At 34.0% G+C, this 20,506-nt stretch overlaps 2 protein-coding genes across 3 annotated transcripts; one reads left to right on the forward strand and one right to left on the reverse strand.

Moving 5' to 3' along the window:
• Nucleotides 1-1,807: 1,807 nt before the first annotated feature.
• On the forward strand, nt 1,808-5,823 carry LOC110107880 (protein SQS1). Of its 2 annotated transcripts, XM_028696843.1 has the most exons (6): nt 1,808-1,998; nt 2,094-2,375; nt 2,462-4,119; nt 4,537-4,950; nt 5,043-5,269; nt 5,396-5,823. In XM_028696843.1, the coding sequence occupies exons 2-6, from the start codon at nt 2,206-2,208 to the stop codon at nt 5,645-5,647; spliced, it is 2,721 nt and encodes a 906-aa protein (XP_028552676.1). In that variant the 5' UTR covers nt 1,808-1,998; nt 2,094-2,205; the 3' UTR covers nt 5,648-5,823. The 2 variants fall into 2 exon arrangements, with proteins under 2 accessions (XP_028552676.1, XP_028552677.1); XM_028696844.1 differs by lacking the exon at nt 2,094-2,375 and having other exon boundaries at nt 1,809-1,998.
• A 5,329-nt stretch (nt 5,824-11,152) lies between these two features.
• Nucleotides 11,153-13,229, reverse strand: LOC110107887 (protein FEZ). The gene is made up of 3 exons (XM_020838323.2): nt 12,849-13,229; nt 11,875-12,164; nt 11,153-11,803 (listed from the first exon to the last, which is right to left on the reverse strand). Exons 1-3 carry the CDS (start codon nt 13,027-13,029, stop codon nt 11,333-11,335), a joined length of 942 nt encoding a protein of 313 aa, XP_020693982.1. The 5' UTR covers nt 13,030-13,229; the 3' UTR covers nt 11,153-11,332.
• Between the last annotated feature and the right edge of the window lie 7,277 nt (nt 13,230-20,506).

Here is a 20,506-nt window from a genome sequence, read left to right on the forward strand (position 1 = left end):
ATAGCAGTGGACAAGGCCAGGGTGATCTATTTGTTAACTTGATATATAAGGGTCAAAATCTCATGATATCAACTTAAGGACCAATTGAGTTGTAATTCATTATATTTGAGATTTAATGTTAAATTAAGATATAATGGCAACACCACCATCATTTGGAAAGCCGAATAGGGCATTTATAGGGAACATTTTATTTATAATAAGAATAATGTAGATTGTGGCTTATTTGAGTGGAGCATATACTAAGACTAAGGGCCTTCAGTTTTTTTTTTTTTTTTTTTTTCTTACTCAATCATAAGTTTTCTAACCTTGGAGAACTTTTTTTGTCCATAATATTAAAGCTTCCTCATAGAAAAAATGTTTTAGTACCCTATTGACGAAGGCATCCATATGTGGTTATATTTTGCTTTCACTTGAAAAGATGGATATAAGCAACTTATTTGCAAACTTTTAGCTTATTAAAGATGATCTTTTTACCTTCTTGATCACTAAATTATGAGCGTATAATCCTTCTACCTCTTCACTTGGTTGGTTAGAATATCATTATTCATTTTTTTAGATTTCTAATGCGATAGAGGATTGGTTGAAATAGACCACAATCTTGAATATTAGGGGAATTGATAAGGTGGAGATTTTATAAGCATTTATTTGATAGATATATATGGGATAATACATGAGGCATGTGTTTGAATTTTTTCTTTTTTTTTTTTAGTTTGAATTCTTTTTGTTTTGATCTATGTATATTTTATCCATTATCATGAAGAGGGAGCTTTCGTTATGAACGAGCGGTTAAGCATAATGGGATATATTTATAAAATTAATTAAAAATTATCATTATAAATAGCTATTTAACTACTAACGATTAATTATTCTATGCGGACACCGGACACTGTCCGAAGGAAAATCAGAACACGCCACTTCACCCCCTTGCTGTGTGCCGTGGTTGTGTACCTGTTATGTACCGGGTGATGCTGTGTGCTCTAAGTTCAACAAGCAAATTTAACATAAAAATGTCTTACAAAGATTACCAAAAGAGAATATCTATCTTAAATTTTAATGAATACCCCTCATTCGAGGTATTTTAGCCCTTTCATAATATTTGTAGAAATAAAAAAAATACAAATTTTAGTCTAAATATGGATATAAAGTCAAAATTGAATTTATGATGACTCTCACTAAATATATTACCTTTTTATAACTCTTATAAAAGGAAAATCATTAAAACTATTTAAATGACATACTAAACATATTCGGAAAAAAAATCAAAAATTCTTTTCACTTAAATTCTTGAAAAATATTAGGTCTCCATAACCTAGTTGTCATTTAATTTTCGCTAAAATTAATGTCATATTTGATGTCTAAAGGCTCCATTAATATTACATAAATCCAAATACAATCAAGTCCATCATAATATCCCGGTGCAATTTTTTTTCTAAATTCTTTTATAATATAAATTAAAAAAATTATTTATCTCATTATCTAAACTCTTAATCTAGATGTTATATTTGCAAGTTTAGTAAATGCAATTACCCCATCATTTTAGGCTTCGTTTGGGACGACTTTTTAACTGCTTTCTAAAACGGAGTTTTAGTATAAAATTTTTTATTTTTGTACTAAAACTCCGTTTTAGAAAGCAATAAAAAAATCGTCCCAAACGAAGCCTTAATGTTTCATATAATTTAATATTCCTTTATTTTTACATGTAAATTACTTTGAGTTATTGAAAAACAAATTACAGATAAATTTATACGAAAATGTAGAAGGAAGGTTAGATTCCAATCTTTCCGACTAAGAATACGGGAACTGTTAGGTGGAGTCAGCGTTCACCTGTGAAATCACTCCCGTTAGGACAATTGGCAGGAAAATATTAGGCTCCCCGCGAAGGACAGATCTCCCATTTGTTTCCAAAATAAAAACCTTAAGGGAGTTTTAAGCCGCCATTGTGGTTTCTTACACAGCACATAATCCCCCTTTCTTCTTCCTCTGATTCTCACTAATTAGGTAAGATTTCAATCTCTCATAACAATATCTTTCCCTCTCACCTTCAGTTTACTTCCAATTGAATCATGCTCGCTTTTGCTTCATTACTTGGAAAGTCTACTTCCTTTCTTACTCCGAGGATTTTCATGAAGAAAGGAAAGAGAGCAGTTTCTTATTAAGAGGCCTTGGGGTAGATTAAGAGGAGGTGAATTCATCGCAGGAAAAGAGATGGGTACTGGAAAAACATCTTCTTTTGATGCCCATCTAAACTTTCTTGATAAAAAGGCAGTTGATGGAAATATATACAGAAAGATTGGGGTTTTTATCAGTTCTTGTTTGTTTTTTCTTGTGAATTCGGTGTTGCTCTTTTTTAGATTCATGGCTGGGCATCTTTTCAGGTAGGTTCTGTTTGTCAGATAGTTTCAGACATCTACTATTAACTTTTATTCTAATTCTGTTTTGCTTCTCTTTTTCTATGTTACAGAATCAAGAACAGTGATGCCTCTCACAGAGATGATTTTAGCTTCTTGGAATCAAGAGAATTGAAGCAAGTCAAGCAGTTTGATCAGAAAGGTGAATTCTTTGTGGATGAGAAGGATGAGAAAAGGATGCCAGCCTTCAGTTTCAAGTACCAAAGTCAGAATTTTGAGGACAAATTTGGAAAATTTGAAGAGGAAGAACAGGTTGATGAAGTAGGAACTATTGCGATTTCAGAGAAAGAAGATCAACCATATTTGAATGCTGCCGATATTCACAATTATCGATTCTTATCGGAGGATAATTTCAGCGGCTTCGTGGAAGAGCCAGAGACCATGACTCTTCGTGTTCATGAATCCTTCATCGGCTTCGAAGAAGAAAGTTTTGAAGGAGTGGACACGGATATGAGATTCTTATCTGTAGAAGATTTTCTGAAGCCCCCTATGGGGTCTACCTTTGAAGAAGAGAGCAATTTTGACGATAATAAAATTTTGGATTCAGTATATAAGCAAGAGAAAACAGAAGATTTTATAGACTTTAAAAATATGATTTTGGATGAGGAGAAAACCAATTCCTTCAGTTCCGAAACCAATTCAATTGGGGGCAGAGAGATCAGATTAATCTCCGAGGATTTCCCTGGCTTTGATTTTGATTCTGATACTGAGTCATCAAGTGATGGCTACTCTGTGAAGGAGCTTATATACGATTCAGATATAGTTGGATTATTATCAGAGAAGGATTTTGATGAGAAAGAGCATGATTCAGAAAATAGAGAAATTTCAGTGAATTCTATCGATAAGCATGAACAATTGCAGCATGAATCTTTCTTTTTGGAAAGAAGTGATGAGGACGATGATGATGATGATGATCACGATCACCTTCATGATCATAATTATGATCATGATCATCTGAGTGACGAAGAAGAGGTCGATGAAGACATCATTGCAGAGAAGCTTCCTCTTCTTGTTAAAGAAGAAATCAATTCATCCAAATCTCATGCAGAAAATAAATTAATTGGAAAAACAGAAACCGAATTAGAATTGAATGGGGGTGAAAATCTTTTGATTGAATTTGCAAAACCAAGTGATGCTTCCTCGCCCGCTGCAAATTCTTTGCAAATAGAATTCATTGAAGATTCCAGCGATGAAGAGCTTTCTTCTGTAAAGAATGGTAGCGCAAGGTTAGATAGCTTTGGAGAAGTTCACTTTGTTAAAGATTTAGTTGACTCAGAACCAAAAGCTCAGGCTTTTGACAAAGAAGCGGGGGGCAAGAATGGAGATGATACATCAAATTTTGATTTGATAAATTCTGCAAAAGTTTCAGCAGAGACAGAGCAGAATAGCAAGGAATTAAATGTAGCGAAAAAGAAAACAGAAAAATCTAAACCTTTTAATTTCGATTCTGAAGAGTTGGATGAGCTCTGGGAACACCAAGATCTTATCGAACAACTTAAGATGGAACTTAAGAAAGTTAGAGCTGTTGGGCTTCCTACAATCTTGGAGGAATCCGAAAGTCCAAGAACAATCGATGATTTGAAACCATTTCGGATTGACGAGAAGTTCTTGCGTGAGGATCCACTGGATGAGCTCCAGAAGTTCTATAAAAGCTATCGAGAGAGAATGAGGAAATTTGATATTTTGAATTATCAGAAGATGTATGCAATGGGTAAGTACTCTCTCTTATACAGCATTGCAAACTAGTTTTATTTTTCATTTTAGGACTCACTGAGATTGTTTCTACTTTCTAAGCCTAAAAACATGTTCTGAAATTTATAAAAAATTTCTACATTATAAAATTTGATTGGATGGAAAAAAATTTGGTTAGATGGCAAAAAAAATGAAAATATTCCTTATCCATCCTGATCATTGCAAGGACCAGGTGCTGGGTCCTCTAGCAAGATCCAATTATTAAAATAATAATAAAGCACCAAAATACATTTATCCAACTAGCTTGTCTGAAATAGATGATAATCACAAAAAAAAAGAAGGTAATTGAATCCTCTCACGTTTTTCTTTTTCTAAAATCAAATTCACCTAAAAAAAAGGATTTTTAATTTTCAGCTCTTTCATTCAACTGTTGCAGGCTTTCTCCAATTGAAGAATCCTCTTCATTCATTGGGGACCCAAAGGCATTCATTCTCAACAATCATGTCTCATCTATCTCAAAACGTCTTTACTTTCTGCCAAAAGAAATCTGAAGATGATCCATCAGAAAAGTTATTTAAGGATCTGCAATGTGATTTAGAAACAGTTTATGTTGGCCAGACTTGTCTCTCATGGGAATTCCTGAGATGGCAATACGAAAAATCTCGTGAACTACCGGAATCTGATCCACTCAGAAGACACCAATACAATCAAGTTGCAGATGAATTCCAACAATTTCAAGTTTTAGTTCAACGATTTACAGAAAATGAGCCATTTCAAGGACCAAGACTTCCAAATTATGTCAAACAGCGATGTGTTCTTCGCAATCTTCTTCAAGTACCAGTCATGAAAGGTGAGTTCTTTTACTGTAAAATCTGTATTCCTCTTTGATAAATGCATTTGCATATCATAAAGTTAAATATTTTTAAATTTTTTATGTTGCAGAGGATTCCTTCAAGGATAATGTTGAGAAGAAGGAATTTGATTATGTTGTCACCAGTGAATTGTTGGAGGATATTATGGAAGAAACAATCAGAATTTTTTGGGAGTTTGTAAAGGCTGAAAAACATGAAACACCTATATTAATCAGGGTTCTAGCTGAGAGTAATGTGGAGGTCCAAGATCCATCTGATTATGAGTTCATGGAAGAAATTCAATCAAATTTGCAGAAGGTAAATTGTGTGATTATATTCTAATATTACTAATATCATTACATGAATCAACCATTAGAAATGGTCATATTGATTTTCAGTTCTTATCTAATTAAAGTTTTTTTTTTTTTTTTGCTTGAAATACAGAAAGAGAAGAAGCTGAAGGACCTTCTGAGGACTGGTAATTGCTTAGTTAAGAAATTCAAGAAACCACAGGAAGACAGATCGAACCAAGACCTCTTCTTCTCTCAGGTAGATTTAAAATTGGTGTCAAGAGTTCTGAAAATGCCAAGAATAACAGGTGATCAGCTAATTTGGTGCCATAAAAAGCTAAGCAAGATTACCTTTCTTGAAAGAAAAGTGCACAGGGAACCTTCATTTTTGTTATTTCCTTGTTAGAACAGAAGCAGGAATAGAGCCTGCAAAGGCCTAGTATTTTTTTTTTCTTCTTAAATTTATCATCTTTGCTTGTATATATGATAGAAATAAATTCTACAGTGATATGCGTTAGAGCATGGAGATTTTCAGGAATAAATTTCATATTATTTCTGTAGCAACCTGTTAGTTGCTAATTAGCTATTGTTACAGGTTGGTTAAGTATAGCTAACTATTTGATGTAGGAACATCTTTAGTTATATAGTCCTTAGGATTATTTTATCTTAGTTGTTACCACTAGTCTCTAGAATACTCCTTTTACCCTATAAATATACAAGCTATTGCAAAGAGAGGGATCATTGAATGATATATACACCTTTTGAAGCTTGAAAAGCTTTCTTCTTCTTCTTCCCTGGATTGGGAATTTTCAAATCCTTCTTGCAGGTATCGACTTCCGACGATCCACTACATCACTATTGGTGCTTATTCGTTGATTAACTATACAATATTGCTAACTATAATACTTAGCTGCAACTAATCATAAATTAAATCTGAATAATAAGATGCTAATTTTTTTGTCGATATTTTTTAATAACATTTTATGAAGTTATTTGGAAATTGAGAGAGGAAGAAGAATGAGTCGCATTTAGGAACATGAAGTAGTCGATTTATGAGGATGTCAAAACTCAAAAAGCTTTTATTTAAGTAACTATCATCATTACAAGAATTTTGAGCTATTGTTATTCTTTATAAAATAAAATGAGTAAAAATCATATTTTTAAGAAAATATAAGTAAAAATATTTCAGTTAGATTTTAAAATTTATTATTTATAATGGCATTTTCAAGAATGTGACTACTGATTATGTAGCTGAAAGTATTTATAATTACAAGCTAATGGGAGTAAATTAATTACTGCAATGCAACCCTATATATGGCTCTTCTTCCTCCTTTCCTCATCTTTTATTCTTGTAAATGACACACATTGGTCGAGGGGTCAGTGTCATTGCATGGCATTCTCTAGTCATCACCGTCGACGATGATCACCTACTATTGACACTGACAACCACCATTGTCAGAATCGACCGGCATCATAAATCAACACCTTCTCCATAATAATGATAAGATTTAACCCTGCTATTGGATATATTTGTCCACCTATGAACATCGGCTTTCTATAATTCATATTGGAAAAATCAAATCTTGTTATTGGATGTCAACGTCTGTCCCTCTCTGTCGCAATCAACACCAACATTCTCTATTCTATCATAAACCTCAAATAGAACTCCTAGATTAAGTCATTATGTTATATAAACACATTCTTTGGCTTTCTAGAGAGGCACTCTCCTTATAACACAATATTTTACAAGTAAATATTTTTCACATAAAAATTTTGATGTTATATGTTCTTTTTGCATTTATTGATTCTATATTGAGATTCATTAAAAGCTAAGTAAAATAAACTCTTTCTCTATCCCCAAAAATAAAAAATTTATTTTGGAGGCAATATTAATTACTTATTTAATCACAAAAATTTTTACTTAATGTTCAAGCACAAGATCAAATAGAAAAAAAAAAAAACTACGATCAAATCTTTCTCTCGTTTTGGAGATGTAAACAAATTATTCAATATCAAGAACTCAATCATAAGTAGTCTAGGGGTTCGTTTGGAACAATTTTTTTACTGCTTTCTATAATAATTTTTTAGTACAATAATATCTTGAAAATAGTTAAAAAATATTAATCGAAAGCTGTCCCAGATGAAACCTAAATGTTTAGTTAGACATGATTTGATTATTAATGTAATAAATTTAGCAGTCCAACTCTAGATATTGTAACCATCTTGTATGTGTATGTGTATGTGTATGTGTATGTGTAAAGAAGGTTCCGTATCCAACTATACAACAAGGTACATAAACTTTAAGCTGAAGAATACGTAAGAAAGACATCTCTTCTATTAGAGAATTTCCAATAGAAAAGTTAATAATGGTGACATTGGGAGCATGCAAGTTTGGACAAAGCGCTTTAAAAATTGTCCAACCTTATTATATTGGTCATTAATATTGAAAAATTATTATAACTTAAAATTTTATGATATTTTGAAGAATTATTTATAAAAACATAAAAAAATATTTATAAGGGTGCAAAATTAATTTATTTATACATAATCGTTTTTCATAGACTTATTTGTTAGTGTTAGAGAAGTTCAACATAATTGGATGAAAATAGCGGGAGGCCAAGAGGCTTTTTTATTTTTGGAGGGGCAAATTGCGTGAAATTAAGGACAGCTAGGGGTAAAAAATAAAAATCAAAAGGGGTCATATTATATAAAAAAACCTTACTTCCATTTTTTCGCCTGGTTGTTTTTGGTTGGTTTGATTTTTTTCTTGGCCCTTGCTTTGGTGCTATGGAGAATTCTGTTAAACATTTAGATCTTGGCTTTCTTAATTGTAAGAATCGCTCCAAATCTTTCAAGGAGGTTTTGTCTGGCTCTGATGCGTCTAAGGCATTTCTGGATTTACAAGTCACTACGATTCGGGGTTTGCCGGCTTTATGGATCTCAGAGGATGAAGTTCTTCATCTTGTTAAGCCTTTTGATTTAGCTTTAGTGAGAAAATTTTCGTTGCGGCGGCTGGTATTAGACTCAATTAGGAGGTTTTCTTTTTCAACCTCAAATTATCGGGTGAGTTATCTGTTACTCTTTTGGATCAGAGTAATGTCTTAATCAAGATTTCTAATGATCTCGACTACAATAGGATTTTTTCGCATATATCATATTTCATTTTTGGTTGTTTTATGAAAGTGATAAAATGGACACCATTCCTTGACCTATCGGAGGAGTCTCTGATCGTCCCTGACTGAATTTCCTTTCTGGAGCTTCGCCCACACCTATTTTCTCCTCGTATTCTTTTTGGTCTGGGGTCATTATTTGGCCGTCCGCTTCATACAGACAATGCCACTGTTGTGGGTTTGTGGCCATTCGTAGCTCGTATCCTTGTGGAAATGGACATTTCTAAAACTTATCCTGGCTCAATTTGGCTTGGTCCTGAGAAATTAGGCTACATTCAAAAAGTTGTTTTAGAAGGTCATTCAAAAAGTTGTTTTAGAAGGTTTTCCTAGTTACTGTCCTCATTGCAAAGTTGTGGGTCATAAGAGGTCTGAATGTGTTAAGTTGTTTCCTCATTTGAGGAAGGTTAATGCTTATGTTCAGCCTCCTATGGGTTTTGGACCTTCTCCTGTTGTGGGCACTACTTCTTTGGCTCTAAATGATCCCTCTCTTCCTGCGAATTTCTTTCCCCCTACCACTGTTGCTTTCGCCCCTATCGTTGTGGACCTGGCTCCAGAGTGTGTGTTTTTCGATGTGTGTGTTCGGGAGGGGGCTTTTGTTTCTACTACCCCTAATATATGTAGGGTGGAGAATGCTAATGTTGCTAATGTTAATTCTATGGTTTTGAGTCCCATTGATGTTGTAGTTGGGAGTGTTGCTGATTGTTTGGAGGTTAATGCTATGACATTGGATTCTGATTTAGCTTTTGGTGATTTTGTTCTTGTGGCGAAGGAGCCTGCTTCTCTTGTTGCTCTTTTGGATCTGCCTGATATTGCTTGTTGTGATGGAGTGAATGAAAATTTGAGTGTTAATAATTGTTGTCTTAATCTTATAGCTAGCCATTCCTGTGATAATGCTGTGGAAGATTTGGGTGATTTTTCGGGTGAGGTGGCTTCCAGGGTTGGTTTTACCTCTGGTGAGGATCTCCCAGGTTCTCCAACCCAGGCGTTGGTTGTTTATGATGGCTCTATTCCTTTGGAGCATGTGGCATGCGATGTTGAAAGTTCGGCTATTAATTAGGTTTTAGTTTTACCTATTAATGTTGAGTCGAACGTGTCTCCTTTTGTGAATGTCTCAAAGGGGAATATGGAGTATGTTGATATTCCAATTTCGATTATGTCTAATGCATATTTGAAATCCCATCTATCCCGGCCTTTGAATAACTCTGTTTTGCTTCATTCTGATTGGCTGGATATAGATGAGTCCCTATCTACACCTTCCATGGGGGAGGGTGATGATTTTGATGACCATGTAAATGATGATAAGTATAGTTTCATGGTGGGGTGCGTTTTTGATCAAGCTGTTCTCAATGATAGAGGCAAAAAGATGGAACAGTAAATCTAAGAAGAAATAGGCTTTGAATTTTTTTCTCGCTTTCGATGTTGTGGTCTTTATTGATGTTTTGGACAAGGATGAGGTGCCCCCCTGCTTTTCTCCCTTTAGGCCTGGGCTTGTTGGCAACCTTGGTGGTGTGCCATTTTGCTTGGTGGTTGCATGTGTGGGATGTTTATGAGTGGTTGTTATGAATGGGTGGTCCGTGTCTGGCTGTGGGATGGTTGCAGGGGGCTACTACCTTGAGTCCCCTGTTGATTGTTGACTCATTTTATTGCATCTTTCTCTGTCTGTTTTATCTAGGCGGCTTTATTTTCCTGTCTTTTGATGTATTTCGGTGTCTACTATTTTTGGGTCGTTGTTGTACTCCTTTCTTTGTTGGAATAAAATTTATTTTTCCTTAAAAAAAAAAACACAAGACAACTATTATCATATCATCTTGACAATTTTTTGTCAATTATTCTTAGTGTAGGGTAAACAAATTATTACGTGCAGAGTCTGAACGCCTTTCAGACGTCAATCACGTGAATACATGTGAATCTTTTTTCTCTCTCTTATACATAGAGTGTGTAGAAGAGAGAGAAAATCCACGTATATTCACGTGATTGAAGTCGGAATGAAAAATTGCGTCCGAACTCACACGCAAAAATTTTTCTTATTTATGAGAGTCAACGGTTTGATTTGGTGGTAATGCAATCCTATATCAAATAAAAAATTGGGCAAAAAGAATTGAATTATACTTAGGAAAGAGACATTTTATCAGATGGGATGATCCTTATCAGTGCTTACATATTCAATCCACTAAAATTTGGATCTTATCTAAGGATTCATAAGAGAAAATTACATCAGTATGTTTTCATAATTTTATTATTGCTAAATTTATTACTTTTAAAATAATTATCATACTAGCAAAATTCATCATATATGATTCAAAATTTTTCCTTGATTCATATAAATTAATGGGCTGGATTTTAGAATCTTCTAGACATCCACTGATGCATAGCTAAACAAAGAGAAATAATTTTGATTGCACATGAAACAATGAAATGGAAAATGAATAATGAAGAACCTTAGCTTGAGAGAAGAGCCATAAAAAATATATTGAATAGTTCCATGATTTCATAACCAAATCTACAATTAAAAAGATTTAAACTTCATTTGGAATAATTTTCTTATTGTTAATTATTAAAAAAATCGTGAAAACAATGACTAAAAGCTGTCACAAGGTTTTGTTTGGGATAACTTTCTTATTGATTTTCAAAGCAGTTTTTTAGTACAAAAATTTTTAGACTAATAAGTTAGCAAGTGCTGTGATACCACAAAGCTTCTTCCAAACCCAAATAGCATTAGCTTTTATGGGAGTAATAGAAGATTGGACTTAATCACAATGCTTAGCATTCATGAAATTAGCTCATAAACTCTTATTAAATCTCAAAAGCCACTAAAGTTTTCAATGAAAAACTTTGAACAAATTCTTGGGGATTCCAAACCCCAAGCCACCTCCCTCAAAAATACTCAAAAGTAAAGTTAATCCCCATGGTAAATTCAGCTTCTACTCATCTGAAATATTAAGTGGAAGATTAAAGGGAAACCCCGTGTTCCTCACATTACCCCACTGATTATTACCAAGCAGGATATTATTCAGAGATTTCTTCACCATCATATCTTCTTCTTCTGTTCCCAAGTTGCCTCTCATCTCTAATGGATAATTGTCTGCATAACCATTATAAGGCTCTTGTTGTCCAAAGTCTATACTACAACAAGATGGTATTAATGTTCCCAGTGATGAAAACACAGAACTTGTGGGCATTTCAGCTTTGTTGTTGATCAAATTGAAGGACCTGAAGCCATAAACATCTAAAGGAGAATGAGATTCATTACAATGTGAACTGTTCATTGCATTCACAAGAGAGAATTCTGAATCTGCAGAGTCTGTTAATGGAGACGCCCAGGACTGTGAGGCTGCTCTATTGGCTACTACGTTAATATTCTTCTTGAATATCCTGCAGATGGCCCACGAGTCCTGCACTTGGAAGAAAATCTAATCAATGAAAACTACTAGTAGTGTAAGATGGTATTTATAGGGGACTTTACATTGGTTAGAATGTTCTTATCAAAAGGTCTTGGGACATTTGGAGAAGGAAGTCTGAACTCATGCATCATCCAATCAGTTTTAGTTCCTTTTGCAGCCCTTCCCTTGTAGAAGACAAGAGATTTCTTCAAACCAATACATTTTATACCTTCAGAAGAGTAGATGGGTCTGTCTGTACCAGTAGCTTTCCAGAATCCGGCCCTGGTGACTCTATTTGGCCTGCTACTGTTTCTATATTTACGATCTCTTGGGCAGTAGAAGTACCATTGATTCTCCCCAGTTGCTGCAAGCTCTAATTGGAAGATAAGAACAGAAATAGCATCATTTATGTGATTATGATAGTGATAATTTATCTTCATTGAAACACATACTAATTATACTTTGGTTATTTATGATTTTAACTTTAATGGTGGCTTTTCCAAGTTTTTTTTCCTTCAATTGTATAGTTTTTAAAGCTTTTTCACATTTTTATTATGGAAATTGAGATGGGCATAATTGTTCGGTTTTTTCTTTTTATTTCTGGATGCGGCTGTTTCTCTTATGGTTGATTGTGATGTTGGGGTTTAGCGTTGCAGTTGTAGCAATTTTTTTGGTGGGCTATGATGTGGCTTTTTATTTACCACCTGGGCTTCCGTGGTTTGTTGGCAATCATTGGTGGGAATTTTTTTTGTTCTTTTGGTGGCTTTATTTCGGGGTTTTTTTTTTTTACTTTGAAAGTTGAAAATAAACAACTTGACAACTTAGGTTTTGTTTGGAACGGCTTTCTTACTGTTTTTAAAGCATCTTTTCATTACAAAATTTTTAATTTTTATACTAAAGAGCTGCTTTAAGAAGCAGTAAGGAAGACATCCCAAACAAAGCCTTAATTAGCCCAAAAAATCAGGCAAAAAGAAGATATTAGTTTATATTCTAAAATGAAAAAAAAAATCATTGCTTTTTAAAAAAATAATCTAAGAAATGAACGATTGATGCTTACTTGGAAGGTCCCATGGATCATATTTGTATATATTCAGTTGCCTGATTAACTCAATAGAAATTGGCTTCTGCTGTATCTTTCTCCTCAGGTAAAACTCCACCAACTCTTCATCTGTTGGATGAAAACGAAAACCAGGCAGCATTATCTCTTCTTCCTCATCCATGTCATGCTTCTCCTCCATGACTTCTTCGCTTAGGTTGTTCTCCCAAGAAAATAAGCAAACAAGCTTAATGAGCTAATTAACTAGAAAAGACTGGAATGAGGAAACTCTTAACAGATTGACTGTAGAACTGGTTTCTATTTTGCCCCTATTAAGGAACTTCTCCTGCTTAATGCACTTCTAAGCATGTTTATGCTGCTTAAGACCATGGCCATATATTTATAAACTCTTAAATCCTTGCCATCAAGACTTAATTTTTTTTTTTAAAGTCCATAAGGGTGATCTCAAAAAGACTTCAAATTTAGCTTCATATGGGGATTATCAAACCCATTTTCTTTTCACACCCATAATATTCAAGTCATGGAGTTTTGAACGAAATCTTTTAATTCATATTTAAAAAATTGTATGACTTGGGAGAAATTATTCTGTGCGGAGACCGAATTGAGAGAACGGTCCGAATTTGTTGTGTTTTAGTTGTCATTTTGCTGCGCTTTTGCAAATATTCAGCAAAGGACAGCAAAAGTGCAAATATGCATTCATAAATGTACTTTTGATGAGTACTTGCTAAAGCGCACCAAAAAAGCAGCTAAAGAGTAGCAAATATCCTAATAATTGCACTTTTGCTGCGCTTTAGCAAATACTCAGCAAAAGTGCAATTATGAATGCATATTTGCCGACTTTCTACTGAGTATTCGAAAAAGCGTGGAAAAGGAGAAATTAAAGCGCAGCAAATTCAAATGGTTCTCTCCGTTCAATCTCCGCACATAATAATTTTTCATGACTTAGGAGCTATTGTTCTAAATATGCACAGAAGCCGAACTCCCTATTAGTACGGTGTGAAGGATCAATTAGGCCAAGGAGAGTTGTGTCCTTTCAGATTTATGCCCTTTAATTGTCAATATTTAGTTTTTTGGACTATATTTAGATTCATCGACGCCACATATAAAAGAGCAAATAAAAAAGGACATACATTACAAACAAATAAGTCGGCCATTTTAACTTGTTTTTAAATGAATTCGTCAAAAATGGCGGATCCAGCTTATTCACACGCAACAAAAATTTGTTGCAAACAGTGGAAGATCCGACTTTTTTTTTTTTTGGGTAAAATTTTAATTATTAATAATAATAATAATAGTAATAATAAATAACAAATAATAATAATAAAATAATAAAATCAAATACTAATAACAATAAAAAAAATTAATCAACATTATACTATTAAATTTATAAGAGAAAACTTTTATCACTTATCTTCCATTTACTTATTTAGCTTCAAATTTGTATACAAATTACATATTTATCTTCAAATTAGATTGATGGTCAAAGACCACGCCAGGTCCGCAGGGCTAAGAGTGAACTGCAAGCGACCTCTACTTAAACGTCGAATGCAATCGGGAAGAAGATGGCTGCGAGACGGCGACATCTTGAATATCAAATGCGCGAATCTCGAAAGCGGTTGCGAAGTGTGAACTTGTATGATAAGCAACGACGCTTATGATGATAATATTAGGGAAAAAAGGTTCTTTTGAAGGGGAGGGGGGTGCAAAATATCAAAATTTCTATTGCTAATGCAATATTTATTTTTTTTTTAGGGTTGGCATTTGAAATGCCCACCTTGACATCAAGGAACTTTTATTACGTCCGGTGTAAGGATGTAGAGGAACGTTCGGTTGGAGTCAAAATCCCGTAAAAAAACTCGGTATTTGCTTGGTACAACTAGGTATTATTTGATATTAACGAGAAATACCGCTCTTTGAAGACCAATACCGAGTTATACCGAGTTGTACCAAGAAATACCGAGTTGTACCGAGTTTTTCTGGGAAAAACTCGGTACAACTTTTGTATAACTCGGTATTTCTCGATTTAGCTCAGTATAACTTGGTATTGGGTCTTCAAATGATGGTATTCATCGTTATTGTTTGGTATTGCTCGGTATTTGCTCGGTACAACTCGTTTTTTGGCGGGATTTGGCCTCCGACTGGACGTTCCTCTGCGTCCGGTCGGAGGACGTAATAATTGTTCTGGGATCAGCCCATGGTTGCAAAGATGAAAAACATGCATGCTAAATATTTTACCATTATTATTATTATTATTATTATTATTGTTGTTGTTGTTGTTGTTGTTTGGGGTGAGGGAGTAAACACCATAATGATGAAACAAGTAAGAAAATAAAAACAAAGAATAAATAAATAAAACACCATGATTTAAGGTAGAAAAGCCCAAAATAGGGAAAAAGTCATGGAGCCACACTACATCATAAAATTCACTATGAAAATGGGTAGAAATAAGTGCTTGTTGCTCTTCTCTCTAGCTCTCTTCTTGCTTCTCTTCTCACATGCCCTGTTCTCTATGTTTAATAATATAGAAATACAAGAGAAAACAGATAACTAAATAACCCTAAGGGACGCAACCCTTCAAAAAAAAAAACATCTGATCCATCTCGCAGTGCTGCGGCACCAGTTTGGGAGTGTCCTCATGAAGCCAACTATAATGATTTCATTGAGGATGTTTTCAAACTAAAAGATAGTCAAATTACCCCCAAATCTTGTTTGAGCATCAACTTGTACTCTTTATGATTGACTTGTAATGACTTTATTCTCTTTAGTGGTTGATTAAATTTTCTTTGGCATATATATTTCTCCATTTTTCCATCTTAAAGAGTATGATGATTTGGTCATCAAACATTTTAATTTTGATCTTCCCATCCTTCATATTTGGATTTGAAACCTTTTTAGTCCAAGCTCTAATACTAAAGAGGAGAAAAATAATAATGAACAAAAAACATCAAAGCATAAAATCAAACCAACAAAAAGAAATTAATCCTAAACATAAATAAACATATTTAATTTAGTGAGAACCATCAATATTTATGGCCACATATAAACTGAATTATCTATTCAGTTTTAAAAGGGGTATATTTAGATATTAAACTTTATAGAAAATTAGATATACGAATAGGGAGGTAACTGTGTGTATGTTAGAACATAGGAACTAAGAGAGAAGATGGCTACATGCTATGAAGTTGTGGTTTAGAAGTAGATTGTTGTTACTGATATATGTGATTTAAAATAAAATAGCTTTAATTAAATTTATTATTTAGTTAAGTAATTTACTTAATGAATTTACTCTTTATGTTTTATCATATATTTATTTATTACCAAATTTTATTTTGGCTTTAGGTTCTTGATTATTATTTATACTAATGTTGACATCCTAACTCAAAACCAATTCTTTCTATTTTACTGCCTAAGTGGAGCGGGAGTGAAAAGGGTGGGGTTTTCTATTCTTTGGTGTTCGGGTGTGTGAGAGAAAGGTTTGCAAGGACGGATACTAGGGCTTGTGCTGGGTTTCTTGTGTGAAAGAGAATGAATAAAGAGTTGAAATCGGTGGATTTCTGAGTGTGTGGAGAAGGTGAACCCTTCTTGTTTCTCTCATGTGTGTTCTTCTTTTATGAGAAAGACAATCATACGTGATTGTAGGTTGGAAATCGGATTTATGCCGTATGAGCTTGTTCCTTTGCAATATTATGTTATATGCTGAAATGCAGGTATATTTGTCCTATTTAGATTAGGAAGATTGGAGGTTGATGCTCTCGGTTTGTGGGTTTCGTTCCCTAGTTCACCAGATTTAGCTTGTCTATTTTTTGTTCTTGTTGTTCTTAATTTAAAGATCTATTTTAGATCTTGTTTGTGGAGTTATTTGAGGCCATTAGTATCAATTTCTTTCGACTATTTTAGTTCTTGAGGCTATTAGTGAAAATTTGTTATTATGTTTTAGTAGTTGGGTTATTTACTGCTATAAACATTCATTAATTTTGGTTCAGCAGATTGTAGTCTATTATTTTTTTGCTATTTAGAAAAGCTAGAAGCAATTTTTTGTATATAGAAGTTTTGTATCATATTTTTTCCAAACATATTTAAATAAACAATAATGAACGAGGTTGCCCTATGGATGTAGATTTTGTAAGAACTCAAATCATGTAAATTATTTGTGTTCTTGTTGTTTCATTTTCTTTACAAGTGTTATTTGAAATGTTTCTTTGGGATTAAAATTTGTAAAAGCTCAATTTACAAACAAGTCTTTGAAACTACTATCAAACTGAAAGTTCAGAAATGTTGGGTGGTTGAATTTATTTTCTTCCAAACACAATAGTTACTCTTTTTTACCCTAGCTCCATTGTAGGAGTTCAAATTAAGAAGAGGAGAACAAGAGAAGGAAGAACAGGAAGTAGTTCTTGCAAGTTGTAGAGAAGAGAAGAGAAGGAGAACCATAATCAATATTTTTCTCTCCACATTCAACCCCCTCATCTTAAATCCAAGTGGTTGTGTTCTTTCTTAGTATTTAACATGGAAAAAGTGGTGTTCTTTTATCTTATGAAGTTTAGTTTCTCTCAATATATCTACCCTTTTTGAAGCTTAGTGAATATTTGATTTATATCTGATTGTGGACGTATGTGTGTTTAATTGAACCATGTAAACTTATTGTCTTGTGTTTGAGATTTTTGATATGATTATTTTCTTATCCTCATTAATCAACAATTTATAAGTATTCTCATAATTTTGCCCATAATGTTGCCCAAAATTTTCAAACACTCAACAAAATGATCTATATTGACATATTGTTTATAAAAGATTGTGAAGATTGATAATATATACTTGAATATTCTATCTATGTTGTGGTACTAATTGTACGATATAGTTAACCCCAACTCAATTGCATGATGAGTATTTGAATGCTATGATTGAATCCATCAACTTTTGAAACTAACACATCTAATTATTGTTAGATTCAGGTTTTATTTAGGATAGCTTTCTTATTGTTTTATAAAATAGTCTTCAATACATTTTTTTTAATTAAATTTTTTTGTACTAAAAGATTATTTTATAAAGAAATAAAAAAATTATACCAAAACATATATCAATCCCAACAATTCCAGATACATCTCACAATGGGATGAGATTATCTACAGTGTTTTTTTTTTAATAAAAAACAATTTTTATTAAGAAAAAAGGACAGTACAAGCACAGACCGAAAACCAAAAAACAACAATGAAAGAAAACATAAGCTAAAGCAACAAAGAGATTATAAGCCAAATGCCAAAAGCAGACTCTGAGTGGTAGCCCCCCGCAACGACCCCATAGCCACCAAGGGCCATACATTGGAGACAAAAATCTGTAGAAACCACCATCAGCCTAGGTATCCAACAAGCAGAAAGAAGACCACCAAGGTTGCCAACAAGATGACCAGCAGGGTGATGTAAGGAGCTGTCTCATCATTGTCCATAGCATCTAAAAAACCCACAGAAACAAAAGCGACGGAGGGGACAAGAAGGTATTTCTTCTTAGCTTTACTTTTACATTTTTTGACTTCCACATAGTCACCGAGAACATCCTCCTCAACCTCAACCGAAGGTGTAACTTTCTCATCCATAATCAACCAATCATTTTGAACTAAAACTGAATTTTTCAAAGTACCGTCCAGACGGGCCTTCAACTCAGCATTAGACATAACATAAATAGGAATATCCACAAATTCCACATTTCTCTGGGAAAGATTAACAATAAGAGAAGAATCTGACACAATAGAGTTAATCGAAGCTTCGCCATAGAGGCGACAACCCACATAATCCAACACAAGACGAACACCAAATGACACAGGAGTTACAATAGGAGTGGGAAAAACCAGCGCACCACAAGACACTATATTACCAACATTAAAAGCAGGACTAGCACCCTCCCCAACTGCAGCCCATCCACTAACAGCACCAGTAAAATCACCAACCCCATGAGACAAAACATAAATAGCGACCCCAACATTCACAACCTCAGACGGGTTACCTAAAGGATTAGAAGCAACCTGCACCAAGGCAGCATAGTCCAAATTCACACCAACCAAACTCCCAACATCAATACAATTCACCTTACAATTGTTCAAGGATAACATATCCTCCTCTCCAACACCATGCAGCACAGGCAATGGGGAGCCACCGCCTTCATCAGTTAAAGGCACCACATTACCAACAGAAATTTCATGCAACGAAATGACATCACAATTCTCATTAAAAGGCAAAACCTTCCCACCCCCAGAATTAACAAAGCAGTCGTAGAATCATGACAACCAGCCCCAGGAGACATAACATGACTAACAACTGAATTGACTAAACAATGATTCGACCCCACCTCGGTTCTCCGACAACCTCCACATTAGGCACACAATGCGAACTTACAATAATAACAGGCTCGGTAGCAGTAGGGGGAACATCCCTTTGCGAAGGGACTTAGCTAATTGCAGGTGCAAGAGTATACATTCCGATTTGGAATGACCTAAAGATTTACAATACAAGCAATACAAAGACATATCCTCCAAAATAATCGACTGGACATACCCCAAATTATCCGGACCAATCCAATCCTTGTCAAAAACTATTTGGAGACATTCAATTCGACCAAAACAAGAGCAACCGAGGGATGAGAACCAGTAGAGGTAGCGTGATCTATTTTAAGGGGCCGACCAAAAATAGAACTGAGACCATGAAGAATCCTCGGGGAGAAGAGATGAGTCTCAAATTCAGGTAAGACACCCAAATAGGAATAATAGGTGATTCAACATCCATGTCAAACAAAGGCGACCACTTGATCAAACCCATGTAACAATTGTTAATGAAATAAGAACAATGCGCAAAGACACAACAATAATCCAAATCATTCCCTACTACATAGTGTCGTTAATACCACTAATTAAATATAAAAAATTTAGGTCTTCTTTATTCATATGTGTGCGTACGATTGTTTTATTAAAAAATCATGGCCTTCCTTGCTCTAAGGAGAGATGGGGTCTATTTTTAAAATTTATAGCGATTCAAATAATAATAATAATAATAATGCTCTTTTAAAAATTTTGACTGCTTTGCAATGGGAAATGGGAATCGTTTTTTTTTTTCATGTCATTCCGCTGATTTTTTTTTTTTTTTTGAACATTTTTTTGTTTTTTGTTTTTTTTTTCTTGCGTCACAATTCTGAAATTTAATACTAATTATTAATTAAGCAAAGACTCTCGTCATTTTTAATAGATAAAATAGCATTTGAGTCGTCACATCATAAATAAAATTTAATTATGATGAATTTTAAAATTTTAAGTTATAGCCATGTGATTATAATATATAAATAATTAAATTCTAATCAAACTATCTTTGCATACTTTTAACGTAATATGGATATGTTGAATTCCATTGTTCGTTGGTGGCACCATACTCGTAAACAAGAGAGACAAAAAAAGACTAAGAGTCCTGTTGCGTCCTGGAATATTCGCGGCGGTAGCGTTTGTAAATTCGCGTCCTAGCGTTGCACGAGTATTCCGCACACAAACAGAAGAGAGAAAGTGAACACCAAGGTTTTTACGTGGAAAACCCAAAAAGGGAAAAACCACGGGGCCTCGCCCAGTTGTAAAGTTTCACTAGTTTTTTTTGTAGATTACAAATGGAGGATTTGTCCCACAAATT

The sequence above is a fragment of the Dendrobium catenatum genome, unplaced genomic scaffold, assembly GCF_001605985.2.
Source record: "Dendrobium catenatum unplaced genomic scaffold, ASM160598v2 fragScaff_scaffold_847, whole genome shotgun sequence".
NCBI lineage: Eukaryota > Viridiplantae > Streptophyta > Magnoliopsida > Asparagales > Orchidaceae > Dendrobium > Dendrobium catenatum.

Bases quoted from the DNA above. Each gene is read 5' to 3' on its own strand.
- LOC110107880 (XM_028696843.1), top strand. From the start codon at position 2,206: ATGGGTACTGGAAAAACATCTTCTTTTGATGCCCATCTAAACTTTCTT. The intron at 2,376-2,461 runs GTAGGTTCTGTT...TCTATGTTACAG, and splicing joins ATGGCTGGGCATCTTTTCAG to AATCAAGAACAGTGATGCCT. The intron at 4,120-4,536 runs GTAAGTACTCTC...CAACTGTTGCAG, and splicing joins TCAGAAGATGTATGCAATGG to GCTTTCTCCAATTGAAGAAT.
- LOC110107887 (XM_020838323.2), bottom strand. From the start codon at position 13,029: ATGGAGGAGAAGCATGACATGGATGAGGAAGAAGAGATAATGCTGCCT. The intron at 12,165-12,848 runs GTAAGCATCAAT...TCTTCCAATTAG, and splicing joins TGATCCATGGGACCTTCCAA to AGCTTGCAGCAACTGGGGAG. The intron at 11,804-11,874 runs GTAAAGTCCCCT...TTCCAAGTGCAG, and splicing joins ATAAGAACATTCTAACCAAT to GACTCGTGGGCCATCTGCAG.